Source organism: Amblyomma maculatum, chromosome 11 (genome assembly GCF_055883805.1).
Source record: "Amblyomma maculatum isolate TAMU_Amacu chromosome 11, ASM5588380v1, whole genome shotgun sequence".
NCBI lineage: Eukaryota > Metazoa > Arthropoda > Arachnida > Ixodida > Ixodidae > Amblyomma > Amblyomma maculatum.
Genome location: NC_139354.1, coordinates 37,368,502 through 37,386,330, shown reverse-complemented (window position 1 = coordinate 37,386,330; position 17,829 = coordinate 37,368,502). Strand labels below are relative to the sequence as shown.

The 17,829-nt window shown below is 51.8% G+C and overlaps 2 protein-coding genes across 3 annotated transcripts in view; one reads left to right on the top strand and one right to left on the bottom strand.

The window, feature by feature from the left end:
* Positions 1 to 17,829, bottom strand: part of jing (AE binding protein 2 jing) — a 155,500-nt gene that overhangs the window by 65,865 nt on the left and 71,806 nt on the right. The gene's annotated exons all lie outside the window — the stretch shown is intronic.
* Tsp (Thrombospondin) lies at positions 2,059 to 16,834 on the top strand. Its single transcript, XM_084585698.1, has 10 exons — positions 2,059 to 3,265; positions 4,629 to 4,988; positions 5,808 to 6,067; positions 6,701 to 6,929; positions 7,619 to 7,828; positions 11,033 to 11,254; positions 11,869 to 12,057; positions 14,061 to 14,367; positions 14,952 to 15,190; positions 16,433 to 16,834. The coding sequence occupies exons 1-10, from the start codon at positions 2,444 to 2,446 to the stop codon at positions 16,790 to 16,792; spliced, it is 3,198 nt and encodes a 1,065-aa protein (XP_084441824.1). The 5' UTR covers positions 2,059 to 2,443; the 3' UTR covers positions 16,793 to 16,834.

The following is a 17,829-nucleotide window of genomic DNA, read 5'->3' as shown; positions in this document are numbered from 1 at the left end:
GGCCTCATCACCTGAAAGGGATGAAAACACGACTATAACTGTGAACTGTGACAAAGTCTAATGGCGATTTGCACTGGTCGATCGGATCTGGGCGCCCGAACCGACCTGAGGCACTACAGAGCGAATCACCCATGGTCGGCCAGCGGAACGTGTAGGGCGCGCGGCGGAAGTAATGCTGAGCCGGTTTCGTTGTAGCCGCATCCCAGTGCCAAAATGTTTGCTGAATTGATAAATAGGCAGGAGTGCGGCCCTCAACAACTTGCTTTCGCACTATTCTAACGCTGCACACGTTTTTTGATACACGCACTCCGACATATTCGCACACACACAAAAAAAAAAATCCAGTGATGCCCAGTGTCCTTGCCAATGTCGCTGAAACGGCCAAAAGCAGCCAGAAGAATCCAGCAGCCTTCGGAAGTGACCGCATCAGCGACTAGGACTTCCGGCGAGATCCGACTCCGGTCAGCGGATCGAGCTAGAGCTTCCCGAGCTGCTCCAAACCAGCAGCGAAATACGCGCGACCTATCTTGGTCGACCAATGGAATTTGAAATCGTCATCCCGGAGTAAGAACACGTGCTCCGGAGCAACCAGTGGAAATCGCCATAACTGAAGGCTGTCCGGTGCACTCACATCTTTGCCCCTTAAAGCATATTCGCTGCGCGAAGATGCTACAATGTCTGACATGGCAAACGCGTCAATAATTTTGTCGGCATTGCCTAAAATAAGGGGACAAGAAGCGTGGCATCGAAGACAAATAAAAAATCGGCCTCAGGACTGAGTGTCTCGGTCCGCCCGAAAGTGTCGTTGCTGTTGTAGCTGTAGGGAGAAGGAAAAGAAAATGTACGGGCCTGCTACTGGCTCTGTAGCTGAGCCCCCTCCGCTGCCTCGTGCAGACAGAAGAGAAAATAGAGAAGAGAAAAAAGGGAGAGGGAGAGAAAGTCGCACGCCGCAACAATAGTCGTCCACCACCGAAACGGTGGCGGGTGCAATGACGGCCTACAACAGACAAAAATTCTGTGGCAGGGCAGCCCCCGCCGCAAGCGGCGGTGACCTACCTGTCCCAGCTCCATCAGGAGAGTGCCGAAAGTGTCAAGCATAAGCTTCAAGGGCTTAAAAGCAGCGCTCATTCTCCCACGCAGCGTCCATCGCAAGGCCTACTATATGTATACGTGGTTACTAAGTCGACGAAACCTCGCAGTTCACCACAAATGCATTCAGAATAACTCTTCGGTTTCATATTGCAATACGCAATCACTCTTGTGCGCCCGTGTTGTCGCTGAGCGAGTATAGTTCCTATTCCATGGCCACTTGCGTCGGTACGGAGTTCAGTATTGGCGATATTTACGAGGTATCTCCCTACACTTTCCCGAGTAGGACACCCCGCGAGTGCACGTACGGGACTGCCAGCTTCGAGAACCTTTAAAAAAATCTCCTTGACGTTACGCAGTACATCAAGGCCACACGAGCCCGTTACAGGACAACATACTATAACATGTACACCCTGATAGCAGAGTAACTGGGCACGTTTGTCCCTTCTCGAAATAACAGTGAGCCCGAAGAGTAAGAAGAGAAAAAAAATCAGTGGGCATGCAAACATCCTAGCAAACTCCAAACCACGACCCGACCTAGAAAGCCTAGAATGAAGCACGAGCTGTGAATAAACACGCGGCGAGAAGCCCGCATATCGTCGTAACGCGGCCGTCAACGGATAAGGCGTTGAAAGACACGACGGCAAGGCCACACACTACGCGCTTAAGCCGAACGCAGCAGAGTCACTTGGCGACACACAGAAACCGCTACGACGGCAGCGGACAGTGCGGCGGCTCGGCTCAGGAGCGACTCCAGATGTGACCGACGCCAACGTCATCGCAGCCAATCAGAGCCAGAAGGTCCCCGGCTTCTCAAGAGCGCCACCCTTCGCAAAACTCCTCTCGGAGCGTTGAACAGAAGCGATGGCCTCCACATTGGAGCAGCGAGCGAAGAGGAGGGAGAGAAAAAGAGAACAAGAAATAAAAAAATTAAAACGACGACCCCGGAGCTGCTCTCCAGTCGTTCCGGCGACTCGGCCGCGCCAGCATCGCCCCTCGAAACCAACCGAAGGGCCACACGTCCTGCCGATCACAGAAACCCGCGCTCGCGAATAAGTGTGCTACGCTGTTCCCTGGACCCGTGCCTGTAGCATTGCCTCTATTGACAAACAGGACTGATTTTTTTTCTTTCTCCCTTTCGTGGCCCGCGTACGTGCTCAAGGACGTTACGTTTCTCGACGTGTGCTTCGTGGCGACGCATCGGCACCTCTGTCAGAGGGTGGAGATCGGCAACGCCCTGGAGACAGCGCTAGAAGGTCTGTGCACGCCCAAAACCTTCGCCGCGTGACAGCTGTCTCCGGCGTTACAAGACACCTCAAGTCGGCCGCCCCGTAGGAGCCCCAGGAGCTTGTCCATGACAAGGCACCGGTTTGTCCACATGTTCCACCTACGGTGGAACGGCCTAGTCCTTCTAACAATGTCCTCGGTCTTGGGAGGGGTTCAAGCTGACGGCAGAGGCATCGCGGAGGCCAGGTCGTACTTGATGCACGACATAGGCCTTTCTTCGACCCTGTGGCGAACTCTGTCCTCCACGCCTGGCTCGAGCGTGGCCGTCACCCTACGCGAAGCGCCGCTAAGGCCTCGCTTCAGCCAGGAGCAGGCGCTCCTGGAACTTCAGTTCACGGGGGACACGACCCACGGCCTACGCCTCGCGCTCGAGGGCGCCCAGAAACGACTACGGCTGAGATCAACCGACGCCTTCCGGGAGTACTTCACCAATGGCACGGCGCCTTCTCAGACGTCCTCGGCCGTGGACGTCGACGGGATGCCCAGAGAGGTAGTTCTACTCTTCTCGACGCCTGAAGACCTGCCGCAAGCGAAGCCCAACACGGACGTGCATGTCTACTTGGACTGCGAGTTGCAGGAACGGCTCTCTCTATCATTGCCCCTGAGGGAGATGGCTCAGCAGTCGACCGGGCTGAGGGTGTACCGAGACAAGAGGATAAAAGTGGACACCGTACTCGACGTAACGGTGGACAACGTGCTGCGGAGGGCGTCGGCGTCCTGCAACAGACGGGAAGCGGTGACGCCTTCCGCGACCGCGCCTGGCAGCGGCGGTCGAATGGCTATGACGTCAGAGAGCGTTCGCAGCGACGAGACTGAGACACTGCACTTGCGGGGGGACCTTGGTCGCCTGGCGACAAGGGCCCTCATTGACCTCATCGACATGCTTGGCGTAAGATGGCTACCTAAGCTACTCCGTCATCACAGCGTGCACTTTCTGTATAATGTACTGCGAAAATTAACTACGTAACGTTTTTTTTTTTTTTTAATTATCTGTGTGTTAGTTATCTTTGGCCTAGTCGTGCCAGAGTTCTGCCAGTGGGCGAAACAAACAACCGCATTTAACGCAAAAAAGAGAACGCTGCCCATAAAGCATAAAATTAGCAAAATGAATGTTTCGAGGGAGCAAAAAAAAATGCGCGTAACCCTGAAACAATTCGCGAAATATTCAAGTATTCTCTTATTCCAGAATGAACTGTCAAATGAAATCTGCGACAATGACACGTGACGCATTCATTTCATAGTACGAACTTTCGCGTGCTCCTTCGAACCGGAAGAAATTATTGATTGTATAATTCGATAAAACAAAAAGCTATGAATTAAGGACATCCAAAGCGCTGCCCTAGCCTATGATTTTATATTCCCATCCGTCCACGATAGCTCTCAGTTACCTTAGACCACGAAAATTAGGCAAATGAGGTTATTGTTGGAATGAGGCCGGGTTCAGGCCATGCGACTACAGTTGAAAGCGAGAGGTCCTGCGACATATTGCTACAGCGAGAGATTACAGTAACGCCTGATCCGAAAAGCTAAAATTTACTCCAACTCAGAAGAACCGCATAAAAGTCAATCTCCAAACGTTCCAGCCGAAGCTTCTGTACTAATAGCGTATCCAACTGCTTTGACTAAATGTAACCTAGATGCTGCTAAGTACCTAGCGGAGTTTCTTTTTTTCTTGTTTTTTGTCCCTCTAAGAAAGTCTGTTGAATTACACTGGCGCTCCAAAGCATACGCTCACGAGAAGAAAACGCGAGTTGAATAAAAATCGGCTTTTCTTTTCCTTGGCACAGACGGGTGTGGAACAGCTCACATAGCCGAGCCCTTAACCAATACTTATTCTGTCGTGCCTACATCGCAACAAAAGTAATACAGCAGACTTGGAGATGGGCCAAGATGACATCCGCGTCGGTCATTGAAATAACGTTCTCTCATATAACGTATAATGTTCTCTCGGCTCGAGCGACACTTTTTTTCCCTGCTAGTCCCTTTTATAGGACTGCGTTCATCAGCAGACTTTCCGATTGCCCCATCAAGCATCGGAATAGTTGAAAACTATCGCGTGTATTTATCGACTGGTCCTGATATAAGTAGTTACGTCGTTTTACTACACAACGATCTAAGGATCAGACACTTGGACATCACGTTTTCCGTTCCATAACTTTTTGAAAACCGGTACCCTTGAATATCGCTATTGTTATGAATATCAGATATCAACTGCCCTTTTGAACCACCATAGCATCTTATGACAACCACAGGAGTCCAAGAAGGCTATCGAGGTCCAGACCCGCGCCCTCCTCATGCTGACCGAGACCCTGTCCCGTTGCCAATTCTGCCGTCCCGGAGGCCAGGGACCTCCATACCCGGACGTGGTGATGAACGTGGGCGTGGCGCCAACAACGTGCGCCAGCCGGCCCTGCTTCGAGGGCGTGCGCTGCCTGGACACGCCGCAGGGAGACTTCCGCTGCGGGCCCTGTCCTCCGGGGTACACGGGCGACGGTTTACGATGCCGGCCCGTGGACAGCTGCGGCCAGCACCAGCCCTGTTTCCCGGGAGTGCAGTGCAGGAACACGCCCGGAGGAGGATACCAGTGCGGGCCCTGCCCAGAGGGTTTCCAGGTACGTTACAGGCCTGCGTTTCTTTCCTCACAGGAAGCTTCACAAGAGTGTTTTGGCCAATGGCATATGTTGAAGCATTAGGGCAGTGCTAGTGCGGAATGAATTAGACAGGAACACAAGAAAGAAGGAGCCACAAGATGGTGACTCCTGGCCACTTTGTCCTTGTACACAATTCCACATATTAACCTGCTGCGCACGCTGCAGCAGCGACGTCTTAAATCCTGACGACCACATCAAGGAAAGTTCATATTGGAACAGTCAATCCGTCATCCACCCGTAAGAAGCAACAAGAGCGTATTGAACAACGTCCATAAACAAGCCAATGAGTAAAGTAGATGAACCGCCATCCCTCGATACATGAAAGGTCACACGAACACCGTTTAGACCTAAAGACGGTGAGGACGCAGGTATGGTAACATATCGTGTGTGGAAACTCACTTCATTGTAACATCGCAAACATTTTCACTCCTAGCCTACTTATCCCACCGCTCCTTAACATCTCATTTAATACGGAGTAGCACCAACCTGTCATCTCCACCCTCCCTCCGACTAGGGCCTTCTCTCTCCAATATCTGGCTGTGGTCGATCGATACCAGCGTGCTCCAAACTACACGAAGAACCGAGCACTTCCGGAACATGCGTTGTTCTGCAAATTTTGTAACAAGTGCGCGAATGTACACATTGCGCTTCTTTCGAGACCGTGGCTGCGGCGCCACAACCGGTTAACTTCTCATGACAAACTCTTTCTTTCTGTGCTTCGCGCATCTCGGAAGCTGCTCGTCCTGACTCGGCTTCGCATTCGCCTCCTCGCATCCCCAGGGCAACGGCACGCACTGCGAGGACGTGGACGAGTGCGACGCGGCGCGCCCCTGCTTCCAGGACGTGACGTGCATCAACGAGTCGCCGGGCTTCCGGTGCGGCCCGTGTCCGCGGGGCTTCGAGGGCGGCGAACACCGCGGCGTGGGCCTGCACTTCGCCCGCTCGGCACATCAACAGTGCCGCGACATCGACGAGTGCGCCGACGGCCGAAACGGGGGATGCGTGCCCAACTCACGCTGCATCAATACGCAGGGTTCGAGGTGAGCTAGCTGGTCGCCAACGAACGAGCTCCCGGCGATGGACGCAGAAAGCGGTGAAATAAGAGTCGACCGATAAAACCGAAAATAAATCCGACCAAGAACTGCGCAAAAAAAAAAAAAAAAAAAGAGGCTTCCTACGCCCAAGACCAAGGTCGCCCCCACATACTGAGCTTGATCTGATCCTTCTACAAGACCTCTAATTTATATTTCTGTGCCAGTTGTGAGCATGCTGTTCCACGAAACTTCAAAGCATCTTCAGTCCGTGCGGTTGTGATAAGCTTCAAGGTTTCCAGCCTTGTAATTTAATTCACGACCTTCGGTCATTTCGGCGCGAGTAGGTTTTAACTTTCAGCTGAACTACTTCCCAGTTGAAACGAGAGCTCATTTTAGTGTATTTGATGAAATTCAGCAGAAAGGACGACATATCGGTCAGAAAACTAATTACTACCTAGTACCTCATTCGATGCTGGTGATTGGGAACAAAGCCGTACGTGGCAGGACCCCACACGGTCTTCAAACAGCACACCCCTATCGCCCTAAATAACCCTGCGTCTTTAGTAAGACCAGCATATGTGCGATACCCTTTAGATGTAACCTGTTGCGTATAGCCCCATCAGCCGTCCTTCCTCGCAGGGTATGCGGCGAGTGCATGCCGGGATACCTGGGAAACCAGACGGCTGGCTGCCACCCTCGTCCGGGCACCTGCCCCGACGGGACGCTGTGCGACGCCAACGCCGACTGCGTGCCGCCTCACGGAGGGGCGCGCGAAGAAGACCGAGGCTACGGTTGTCGCTGCCGTGTGGGCTGGGCGGGTGACGGACGCCACTGCGGACACGACAGGGACCTCGACGGATGGCCAGAGGTGAGCACGGACCTGCCTTCTTTTTTCACTACTACGGAGAAGCCTGCTCGGATCAAAGCGGGCCAGTGATGTCGCGTTCTTTCAAATTAGTAGCAGGGCGAACGAAGCCTCGGAATTGTAAACCCGCCTAGCTCGAAAAGGTGCTGCGTTCTGAACGAATAAGATACCAGTATTATGACCGTGTCTAGCGAAATGCATATCGCAATGCGCTAAGGACCCGCCGCCCTTGTCAGCGACAGTATTCAGTCGGCAAATAGTCATCGCAATATTCTGCCAGTTGCACTATATTCTGATACCTTACCAGGAACGGAGGGAAAGAAGCCTGGTTTGACTTGGTTTGGCTTAGGAGGCCTCACGCCTCAAAGTAACTAAGGCGATGAGAGACGCCGTAATGAAGGGCTCGGGAAATTTCGACCCCACGGGCTTCTTTAAAGGAAGGAAACAAGCGGGAAATGGGAGAGGGGCTTTTTCTCCGCCCAAAATTTAACGTACATCAAACAATTGCGTCCGGCCGGGAACTAAATGAACCAAGTCAAGCTGCTCAGAAGCTTCCTCACGTCGTGCCTATCGTCCATCGATGCCAGAGATTGCGGGTAAAAGGTCTATTCCAGTACCTGAGCACTGGCCACTCTTAACAGGACTTCTAAAAACACAAACGGTAACTCGAAAGAACCCTCTTGGTAACGCAGGTTGCATTGCCCTGCCGTCATGCCCGATGCCGAGCCGACAACTGCCCGGGCACGCCCAACTCGGGACAGGAGGACGCCGACGGGGATGGTCTCGGGGACGCCTGCGACGACGACGCCGACGACGACGGGGTGCCCAACAGTCCCGACAACTGTCCGCTGGCCGCCAATCCGGGACAGGAAGACACCGACCCGGACGGCCCCGACCACCAGGCGAGCACTTCCCTGTCGCTCTGCCGTGCCATTTCCTTCGGCCAGACCTATTTTAACCAACTCTTTCGGCAGAATATAGCACAAATGTAATATTTTCACCAGGGAATATTTTGTTTCTTTCTACTCTCGTCCTAGCAGCAATATAGGAGCGCTTCAGTTACTGCGTGAAACGATGTTATTTGGTTTGCTTTGGTTTATGTGGTTTAACATCCCAAAGCGACTCAGGCTACGACAAAACAAAGTCTCAACGCTGAATAGTGACACTGGATGCTTAGGAACGGTTGCAACAGTAACCAGGCGCGCGTTCTTTGACGATTCGAAACTAAACTGGAAGCCAGAAAAAGCTCAGGAATTGAGAAAAGTATGGTAGAAGATTGATACATGAACGGCACTTTCGATTTTCGCGGAGCCAATGCTCGTCAAATTTTCAAACGCACTCGACGCTGACCGCACTCGAACCGATCACAGTAAACGTGTAAACGCAGTGAAGTTAACGAGGTGTAATCATCGGTTAGCTCCACACGGGACGAGCAGTTCGAGAGATAGAAAGACAGGAGGGTGGCAGGAAAGTTTATTCGCTGTCATGTATCTCACGACTCGTCGTGCATGGCTGCTTTGTAGTTATGCAACATAAAGGACGTTGACGTCGCGTCCACAGGTGAACACCCCCGAGCAATTGTCCCGCTCAAAATACTGCCTTAACAGCCCCCACACCGATAGCACTCTGTGCTGGAAAAAGTCGAGGGCAAGGACCTAAGAGATTTTACATGTGAGCGAACCCCCAGCGGCGAGGGTTCAACCAGGCAGCACTAATTCACCGAGCCGCGCATCACTATGCAACTTGGCGAAAAGCGAAGTGAACCCTTCCTTCGAGGCTCCCCAAAACAATCCACCAACACCTACAAACTCCAGCGGAGCCAAGCGAGAGATGAGAGAGGGCCGCAGTACGCGAGCAACATTTCGAGGACGAAAACCCGACAGCAATATCGGCGCGGTAAAAAGCAAGCGGCTAAAAAAAAATAACAAATAGAGCAGTCAATAAACGCCCGCGCGAGTTTCCATCCGTCGATAACGGCGACGCTCCAAAGATCAATAGAGAGATTTAGCACACCGTGATCCGCGATCCGCTACCGTGATCCGCCACCGTGCGTTACACTGCGCATGCCCAGATCACTTTGATGCCGATAGATGGCGCGCCACATACTTGATGTCGGCACATTGACCTGCCGCATCGAAACCAATCAGCTTGTGCGCCCCCGCCCACGAGCGGTACAGGGTCACGGTGGCGGATCGCGGATCACGGTACGCTAAATCTCTCTAATGCCACCTTGGAGCGGGGCTTGCCCACCGAGATGTGCCGTTTCAAAGCCAGTCGCGTGCCGCACTATTGCACCGTACAGAGCGGAGTCCGATGTGTTCCTCGGCGTGCGCGGCCGTTGTAAAGCTTCTACGCGTATGTCTGTCGCGGCGCTGGTCGGAAAACACAAAGCGTACTATAGCGGACTCACACACACACACACACACACGCACACACACACACACACACACACACACACACACGCACACACACACACACACACACACACACACACACACACACACACACACACACACACACACACACACACACACGCACGCACGCACGCACGCACATACGTTCGCTCTGTGCGCAAACCGATCGATGCGTACACACACCGCGGGCGCGCGTTTATCGGACTCGTAGATCGCGCGTGCGACCGCAGCGTGCGTGATATTACCGTAGTGCATAACAGGCGCCAGCGCCCGGCTCACGTGACGGCGGTCGACCTCGGTCGGTGTACGACTCGAGAGAAAGGAAAAACGGCGACCCTGGGCGCGGTTCCAACGGCGGAGGCAGGAAGAACGCTAGAGCGGGTACACTGACGTTCGGAGGGAAAAGGCTTCAAGAATTAGTAACAAGTTAAAAAAAAAACGAATTGACGGCTTCCATATCCGCATGAGTGCTCTCTACGTATTCTAAAGGGGACAGGCAAACCGCGCGAACGACATCCACTAACGATTTTGAGAACTAGCTGCTCAACTTTTTTCGGTGAGTAGTCGACGGGAGCCGATCACTGATAAACTACAGCGTCAAAAAAAAAAAAGTGATTCACGCAAGTTTGCCGAGTGTTTCTGTGTGATAATTTCGAAGGCGCGGGAATAACTTTATCACATTTCCGCTAGGGATGTACGTCCAATGGTTCTGCTCATGCTTTCACGTTTTCTTCTACTGTTTTCGATCAGAATCCGACGTCGCGTACTCCTCTAGTAACCCACTCTGACATTTCGAAAATCCACCAGCTATCGATCTTAAAAATTACGCTCTCTCTCAACCTTTATTTGTTTTTTATTTGTTCCTTAGTTCGTTAGCTAGACAGTTAGAAAGCTAGTTAGTTAGACACTCAGTTATAGTCGGATGCAGATCAAGAAAAAAGCGGCAAACAGCCATCGAAAGACCCCCCTCCAGCCAGTAGCATCGCTCCAAATGTGTGACGTCGCGGCACACACGAGAAAAGAAAACAAATAACGAAAAACGCGTTCTTCCGCGCTTACGGTCACGGGGACTTTTACCAAAATCGTCGCCACCGGTTGTAGCGTCCGTCCGTCGGAGCCACCTTACTATGGTCCCTAACATTACCGTCGGTGTCGCCAGCAGTGCCACCTCGTAGGGCTCCATGGCGGAAAAGAGATGCAGTGAAGCGCGGAACAATGAAGCAGTTCCGTGAAGACTCGACAGTGCTGAAATTCACCATCAGAATTCGTCGTTTTACCTGTTGTACTCTGATGAGCAAATCACTATCGGTCAAATTGAGTAAAGGTATGTATTTTTGCTGGAACTCGCGAAACATTTAGGAACTATTTGCCAGCACGGACTCACTCGAAGAAACGACGTTCCAAGCGCTACTCGTAGGTGCAAGGCGGTCGACCATGACGTCATGAAATAGCTCGGCAGCTACTGGTTGGAGGGGGGTCCTTTGATAGCTGGATACCGCTTTTTTTCTTGACCTGTACCCGACTATAGCTAGTTTGTTCGAGCTAAAATAACCTCATGCCTTATTCGCTCCCAACTTGAGAAGACGTCAGTGGATGATAACTTTAGTATGAGTGTCCTTGTTGCGGCGCATCGCAATGACGTCAGTACCCAACTCCGTAAAGGCGCTTTTAAAGCTGCGCTATACCGCGCAGGGCGACGCGTGCGACAACTGCCCGCTGGTGTCGAATCCGGACCAAGTGGACTCTGACGGCGACGGGCTCGGAGACCTATGCGACGAGGACGCCGACGACGACGGGGTGCCCAACGGGAGAGACAACTGCCCCACCGTGCGGAACTGGGACCAAAGGGACTCGGACGGGGACGGCCTCGGGGACGCCTGCGACAACTGTCCGAGGGTCGCCAACTACGACCAGGTAGGTGTATACGCGTATTTCAATGTGTCACCCACAGAATTAAGCCTATTATAATGAAAGTGCACATTAAATAAGGTTGAAAGTAACGCAGTCCAGACCACTTTTCCAAGTTTATATAATCAAATATGTGCTTTGAAAAATAAAGAAAGAAGAAAGGAGTTGCCTCTTCAAGAACACTGAATGAAAGAAAAGCATTCTGAGGGTCTAAGCAATCATCCAAGAAGGTTACTTAGTGGAAATAAACGCTCCATTCACAGCAGCACATTAAGAGTCAAGTCTCTTGGCGCTCTTTATAATATACATATATTGCACTATCGTTCCTCAGCACACGTAGTTGTGAGTGAGCATTAAAACGTGGGGGTCCTTTCTCGTGTTCTCGACTGCCGTCACGTGAGACTACGACATCCGTCTTCACGTTTCACACGACCCACACTGCATGCAGAGCAAGACGCCGTGATCCGATAGCAATGCGTGATAACAGAGTACAACGGAGTGGATACCACAACCTCGAGGACTCTATATCAACTAAATAAAAAAAAAAAGAAGAAGAGCTTTGTCGCCAGGTGCGTACCGTGAGCACTGGACAAGAAAGAAAAACAAACTGAAATGCGCAGACGGACACGGATCGCGACCTGGTGGGCGACGCGTGCGACGACAACATCGACCGGGACAGGGACGGCGTCCAGGACAGTCGCGACAACTGCCCGGACGACCCAAACTCGGACCAGTTGGACACGGACTCGGACGGCGACGGGGACGCCTGCGACTTCGACAAGGACAACGACGGTGTGCCCGACAGTCAGGCGAGTATAATGAATCTGATGCGAACTACAGATTATGGGCCGTAGCCAAAAAAGAAAAAAAAATGAAAAAAAAAAAAAGAAACCTTCCTTCACTGGCAGAGTTTAACAAATCCCACCTGAAAAGATTTTTTTTTTTTTTCAAGGAGATATGGATGGTATCGTGCTCGTCCCAGATGTGCGAAGCGCATAAAGTAACAATGCACACCGCATGGTCGAGAGCCCAAAGCTGTCAAAGTGTGTTCATTAACTGCGAGGGGAAGATCGGTAAATCTATATACGAGGCAGAACACATGAAAATAGAATTGGCAGCTAGCTGCCTCAAAACCGGGAAGCTCGCGGTCTTCGTCCTCGAACGCTGTACGCCGCAATTCGAGTGTAAAACGACAACACGTGGCATGACGAATCCCGTCTTTCGGTCTCCGGTCTATACTTGTCTATTCAGGGCAGCACTTCCTCACGAGCGTCTTGCATATCTTAACGTACTAATTTCAAGTTTTTGAGAGTCGAACTAATTGATTGATTGATTGACTGATTGATTGATTGATTGATTGATTGATTGATTGATTGATTGATTGATTGATTGATTGATTGCGAATACGAACCTCATATTTGGTCGTCCGTGTGGCACGTTCCCTTCCTTCAAAAGCGGAGTTTAAATCAGACAACTCGTTAAAAAAAAAAAAAAAAGTGACATGGCAATGAAGTGATCCATATACTTCTATCCGCACCTCTACGACTTGCAAGGCTGCCGATGACAGTACTATGCGCACGACAGCAGCCAAAGTGCAGCACGGAAATCTGACGAAGAGTTACAATCCCTTACACGCGGAGCGAAGAGGGTGCGGGGAACCGTGACCTTTACCGGGTGAATCAGTTTGTCACTACACTCCACATACTCCAAGCTCCGCGTCGTTGACAAAGGGCGACTTCCCACGAACGCATAGGCGTTCGAGGCGATACTGAGCGTGGATGTATGTCACTGGCCTCGGGTGATGATGTCAGCGTACGCGACAGAGGTACGGAGAGGCGCGACACCTCATAAATATGTAACTGCGCCGTCGCAGGTGCCGATAGCATGTCCTGTGCAGACCGAACGAAGGCGAGAACGGCCGCGCTGCGTGATAGGCCTTGTAAAGCCTCAGAGAGTTTACGCCTTTTATTTCTTTTTTCTTTCCGCCGACGGAGGCCGCGGCTATGCTCGTCACGCATTCCAACATCGAGAGTGCGACATGAATGGCCAGCGGAAAATACGCAGTACTTTTTATCAGACAGTGCACTGCTCTAATAGCAACCCTTTCCCTGCTTCAATTTATCGCACACCCTATCTCCGCCTCCGATTTCCGTGTTTCCGCATTCTATTGTGCAAACACAGCGGCTCACAAAACGATTTTTCCTTCGAGAGCACCTGTGCAAGGGGGCGGGTAACGTCACTGCGCGAAGAACAACAGCCAGCAGTCACGACAGTCCGTGCACTGCAACATAAACATCCGCCCGCGTCCCCGTAATATCCCCTCCCCCCTCAATTTCGCTCCAGCAACCCCGGCAACTTGATCGTCAAACACTCTGACACGAACAATAAAGGGTCGTCACTGCTAGACCCAGATCTGGCCGCTGAGATCAACTGATGCGCACAACTCACGACACCCCTTCCCCCTCGCGCAACAAGTGTTCAAATACATTCCCTCCCAGCTGCACAACGCACGCAGAACAACCTTCAACCCTATCTCAAACACTGCCATTACGGTCCTTTTAACCAAGACCCATACATTCTGATTGCGCGCACTCTCCCAGCAGCGTCACCCAGTATCTGCCTCCAGTTAACCACGCCTGAAGGCAGCCGCGTAACCATCATATTCTCCTAACGTTCAAGGAAGCTGTGAATCAAACACGTTGGAGATAACCTGCATTACTAACATCAGACCTGGTGCGACGTCAAAGGCGCCTACTAGCTCTCGCTCTCGGAGCTTGCCACAATCAGTGTTCTTTCTTTCGACGGGTACCAGGACAACTGCGCGCTGGTGGCTAACCCTGACCAGCGGGACACGAACCGGACCGGGGTGGGCGACGCGTGCCGCGAGGACTTCGACGGCGACTCAGTGCCGGACGCGCTGGACGTGTGCCCGGACAACCGACGCGTGTACGCCACCGACTTCCGCGCCTACCAGACGGTGGTGCTGGACCCAGAGGGCGACTCGCAGATAGACCCCCACTGGGTGGTCTACAATAAGGGCGCCGAGATCGTGCAGACCATGAACTCGGACCCGGGACTCGCGGTCGGCTTCCAACACTTCGGAGGGGTGGATTTCGAAGGTGAGCGTTTCGAAAACACTTGTTTTTTTCTCTCTCTCTATCTATCTCTGTTTCCCAGACTGCATCTCCACGTCTCCTTGCACGAACGCCGGTACGAAGCGGCGACAAGCGAGAGAGGCAAGCTTGGCAGACCTTTGCTTTCAGTGACACACCGCCGATCTCTTGTTCTCATCAAAGATAGGCACATGGGTTTTAGGTTATTTTCCATTATATCAGAGTTCGATCAGTTATACCATACAAACTTTTGCCTATTTCGCCTGCATACAAAAGTGGCCACCGCGGCCTCGATCGAACAGTCTGGTATCATCTTTCCCTGCTGACGACCGTTCCCAATATCAGAACAGCTGAAATGAGTATCCAGAGACGAAACTATACCTTTGTTGAATATATTACGTGTAAAGGGGAACCAACAAACCCATCCAACATAAGATACAATGACGACACACAGACAGAGGTGAGGGCCACCCTTCCCAAAGTCTATTGTTTCGCCTAGCTTATATGTCGCTAGAGCCTGGACTGACACCGAACTGTAAAAATGCGCAGGCGCGCACACTTCAGGTTGCCCATTGCTCGCCTTGGCGCAGGCACCTTCTTCGTGGACACCGAGGTAGACGACGACTATGTGGGCTTCGTGTTCGGCTACCAGGACAACGGCCACTTCTACGCCGTCATGTGGAAGAAGAGCAGCCAGACGTACTGGCAGGCCACCCCGTTCCGAGCTGTCGCCGAGCCGGGTATCCAGCTCAAGCTCATCCACTCCGAGACCGGGCCCGGCGAGACTCTCCGGAACGCCCTGTGGCACACCGGCGACACGCCGGGACAGGTCAGTGTTCGCTGCCACATGCGCTCTAATTACTTTCCTATCTGTTGACCTCACACCAGAACGGAGGCAGGATCTCACGCGAAATCTCCACTGTAGATCGTACAATTGAAACACGCTACCAAAGCCACTGAAAATAGACAAAAAGTGTTGTCCGTGAAAGTCGGAGTTCTCTGCCACAAAATCATGATACGTCAAGGCAGACATGGCAGTAATTGAATTACAGTAATGAAATTACTGTAATTTATTTACTTCTTGAGGTAATTTGTAATGTAATGAATTACTTTTGGTAGTAATTTCGCAGCAAACGTAATTAATTCATTTCAAAATTGCTTTTACTAAAGTACGCCACTACTCCTTCAATAGACAACAAAGTAGTGCCGCGAAAGCAGGAACGACGTGCGGCAAGCCGAAGCCGAAGAATAGGTCTCTGGGACGAAATTTGGCGGGAAGACGAAAGAATGTGTGTGCTTTGCGTCTGGAGAACAAGTTGTTTTGTTCCCTAGCTTTACTTCGTTTTTGCATGGATGGAAACTAAAAAGTAATTTAAAAGTAATTGAATTACTCAGTATAAGTAATTGTAATGTAATTTCATTACATTTGGGAGCAGTAATGAGTAATGTAGTTTCATTACTTTTCTGCGATTTTCATCAAAGTAATTAGTAATGTAATTTAATTCCTTTTGAAAAGTAATTTTGCCATGTATGCGCCCCGCTGGCATTCTTCGACCGCGTTAGCATCGCCTGCGCTAGGCCCGAGTTAGCCCGCGTTGACACAGTGTGCAATGGAGACGGCAACGCTGGCACGATGATGGTAGCAAGGTCATTACCGGCGAAGATGCCAAAGGTCACTGAAACCCACAGATGAAATGTGGTGCGGCGTCAATAACAAATTTAGCTTCTCACAACATGCTAGCAGAATCTGACAAGAAAAAGGGAAAAGGGGGTGCTGGCGTTACCAAAACGCAGGTATCCGGATCGTGCCAGTGTTTGTAATCAAACAAGTCGTGGTAGATTTCCAGAAAGTGGGAACCCATCAAGACAATAATGCAGAAAGTGGTTCAGCCAGTGTTCAGCCAAGAAAAATGGCACCGCGTCTCAGAAAATAGTCAGGCAACGGTCAACCAAACGACAACCGACACCGACCGCGTATATGAAAGGGGTGCAACCAAATTATCCACCAGTCTAGCTTGTTTCCCTATGAGGAGTCCGTGCCTGAAGTAGACGTGCGCATGGACTGCCGCAGGTGCGCCTCCTGTGGAGGGACCCCCGCAACGTGGGCTGGAAGGAGAAAGTGGCCTACCGCTGGCTGCTGCTGCACCGGCCCGCGCTGGGCCTCATCCGGCTGCGCATCTTCGAGAGCGACCAGATGGTGGCCGACTCGGGAAACATCTACGACGCGACGCTGCGGGGCGGCCGCCTGGGCGTCTTCTGCTTCTCGCAGGAGGCCATCATCTGGTCGGACCTGGTGTACCGCTGCAACGAGGCGCTTCCTGATGCCGCCTACCGGGACCTGCCCCCGGAGCTCAGGAAGAAGGCGCGCAGGGACAACGTCACGCCCTCACAGGTGCCCCTCGGGCCCGTCTTCACCAACGAGCTGGCCTGACTGCATGGTCTCCTTGTTCTCAGATGATGAAGCCTAATAAAAGCGTGGTTTTTTGGTTTCCAGTCCGTTACGAATCTTCCGAAGCAACGCCAGCAGATCTCGTTGGTTTGGTTTGGTTTGGTTTATGAGGTTTAACGTCCCAAAGCGACTCAGGCTATGAGAGACGCCATAGTGGAGGGCTCAAGAAATTTCGACCACCTGGGGTTATTTAACGTGCACTGACATCGCACAGCACACGGGCGCCTTGCTTTTCGCCTTTGAAAAGCGGCCGCCGCGGCCGGGATTCGATCCCGCATCCCTCGGACACAGCAGTCGAGCGTCATAACCACTGCCCCATCATGGAGGAGCGCTAGCAGATCTAATCCATTGATTGATTAATTTATTGATTGATTGATTCAACAACTCCACATAAATACAGATCTAGTTGCAGCAGAAGGATTTGTTTCTGAGCAAGTTAGTGGTTCATGACGGAAGGAAACTGCCAAGAAATTGTTAGTCAGCCTTGTGTACGTGTCGTTTTCTTCACTGCTAAGCGTCTATTCGTTGGCTGTTGTAGTCTTGCAGCAAAATATCGCAGCATATCGTTTGGGCGACGAGCGAGCAATCGGGCAAGCCTGTATAATTGTAGGTGAAGTTTCTATGCAAATACTAGCTCACGCGTCCGTCACGGAGGCCATGCACCGACTGCTGGCACTGAAGCGAAACCCCCTTTTCTCAGATGACTCTCGCGGACAATACCAAGCGAAATGATCGAACTGCGATTACCCGCGCCTCGCCGCTTATACGTATCACCCACCTTTGAACCGACACGAGTCACTGGCGCGAGCGCCTCCTCGCGAGTTAGTATACACGCATCCGGTTGGTTCACCTTCCACGAAAACCCCCCGCACATGCAAATGTCACGGCGGGAAACGCCGCAGAGACACGCGGAGAACTTCACGACTTTCGCTCGCAAGATCGTCGTGTTCCTTTCACCTCGCAACCTGGACGTCTCCTCTAAGCTTGGACGCCAGCCGGCTACCTGGAAGTCAAAGTCA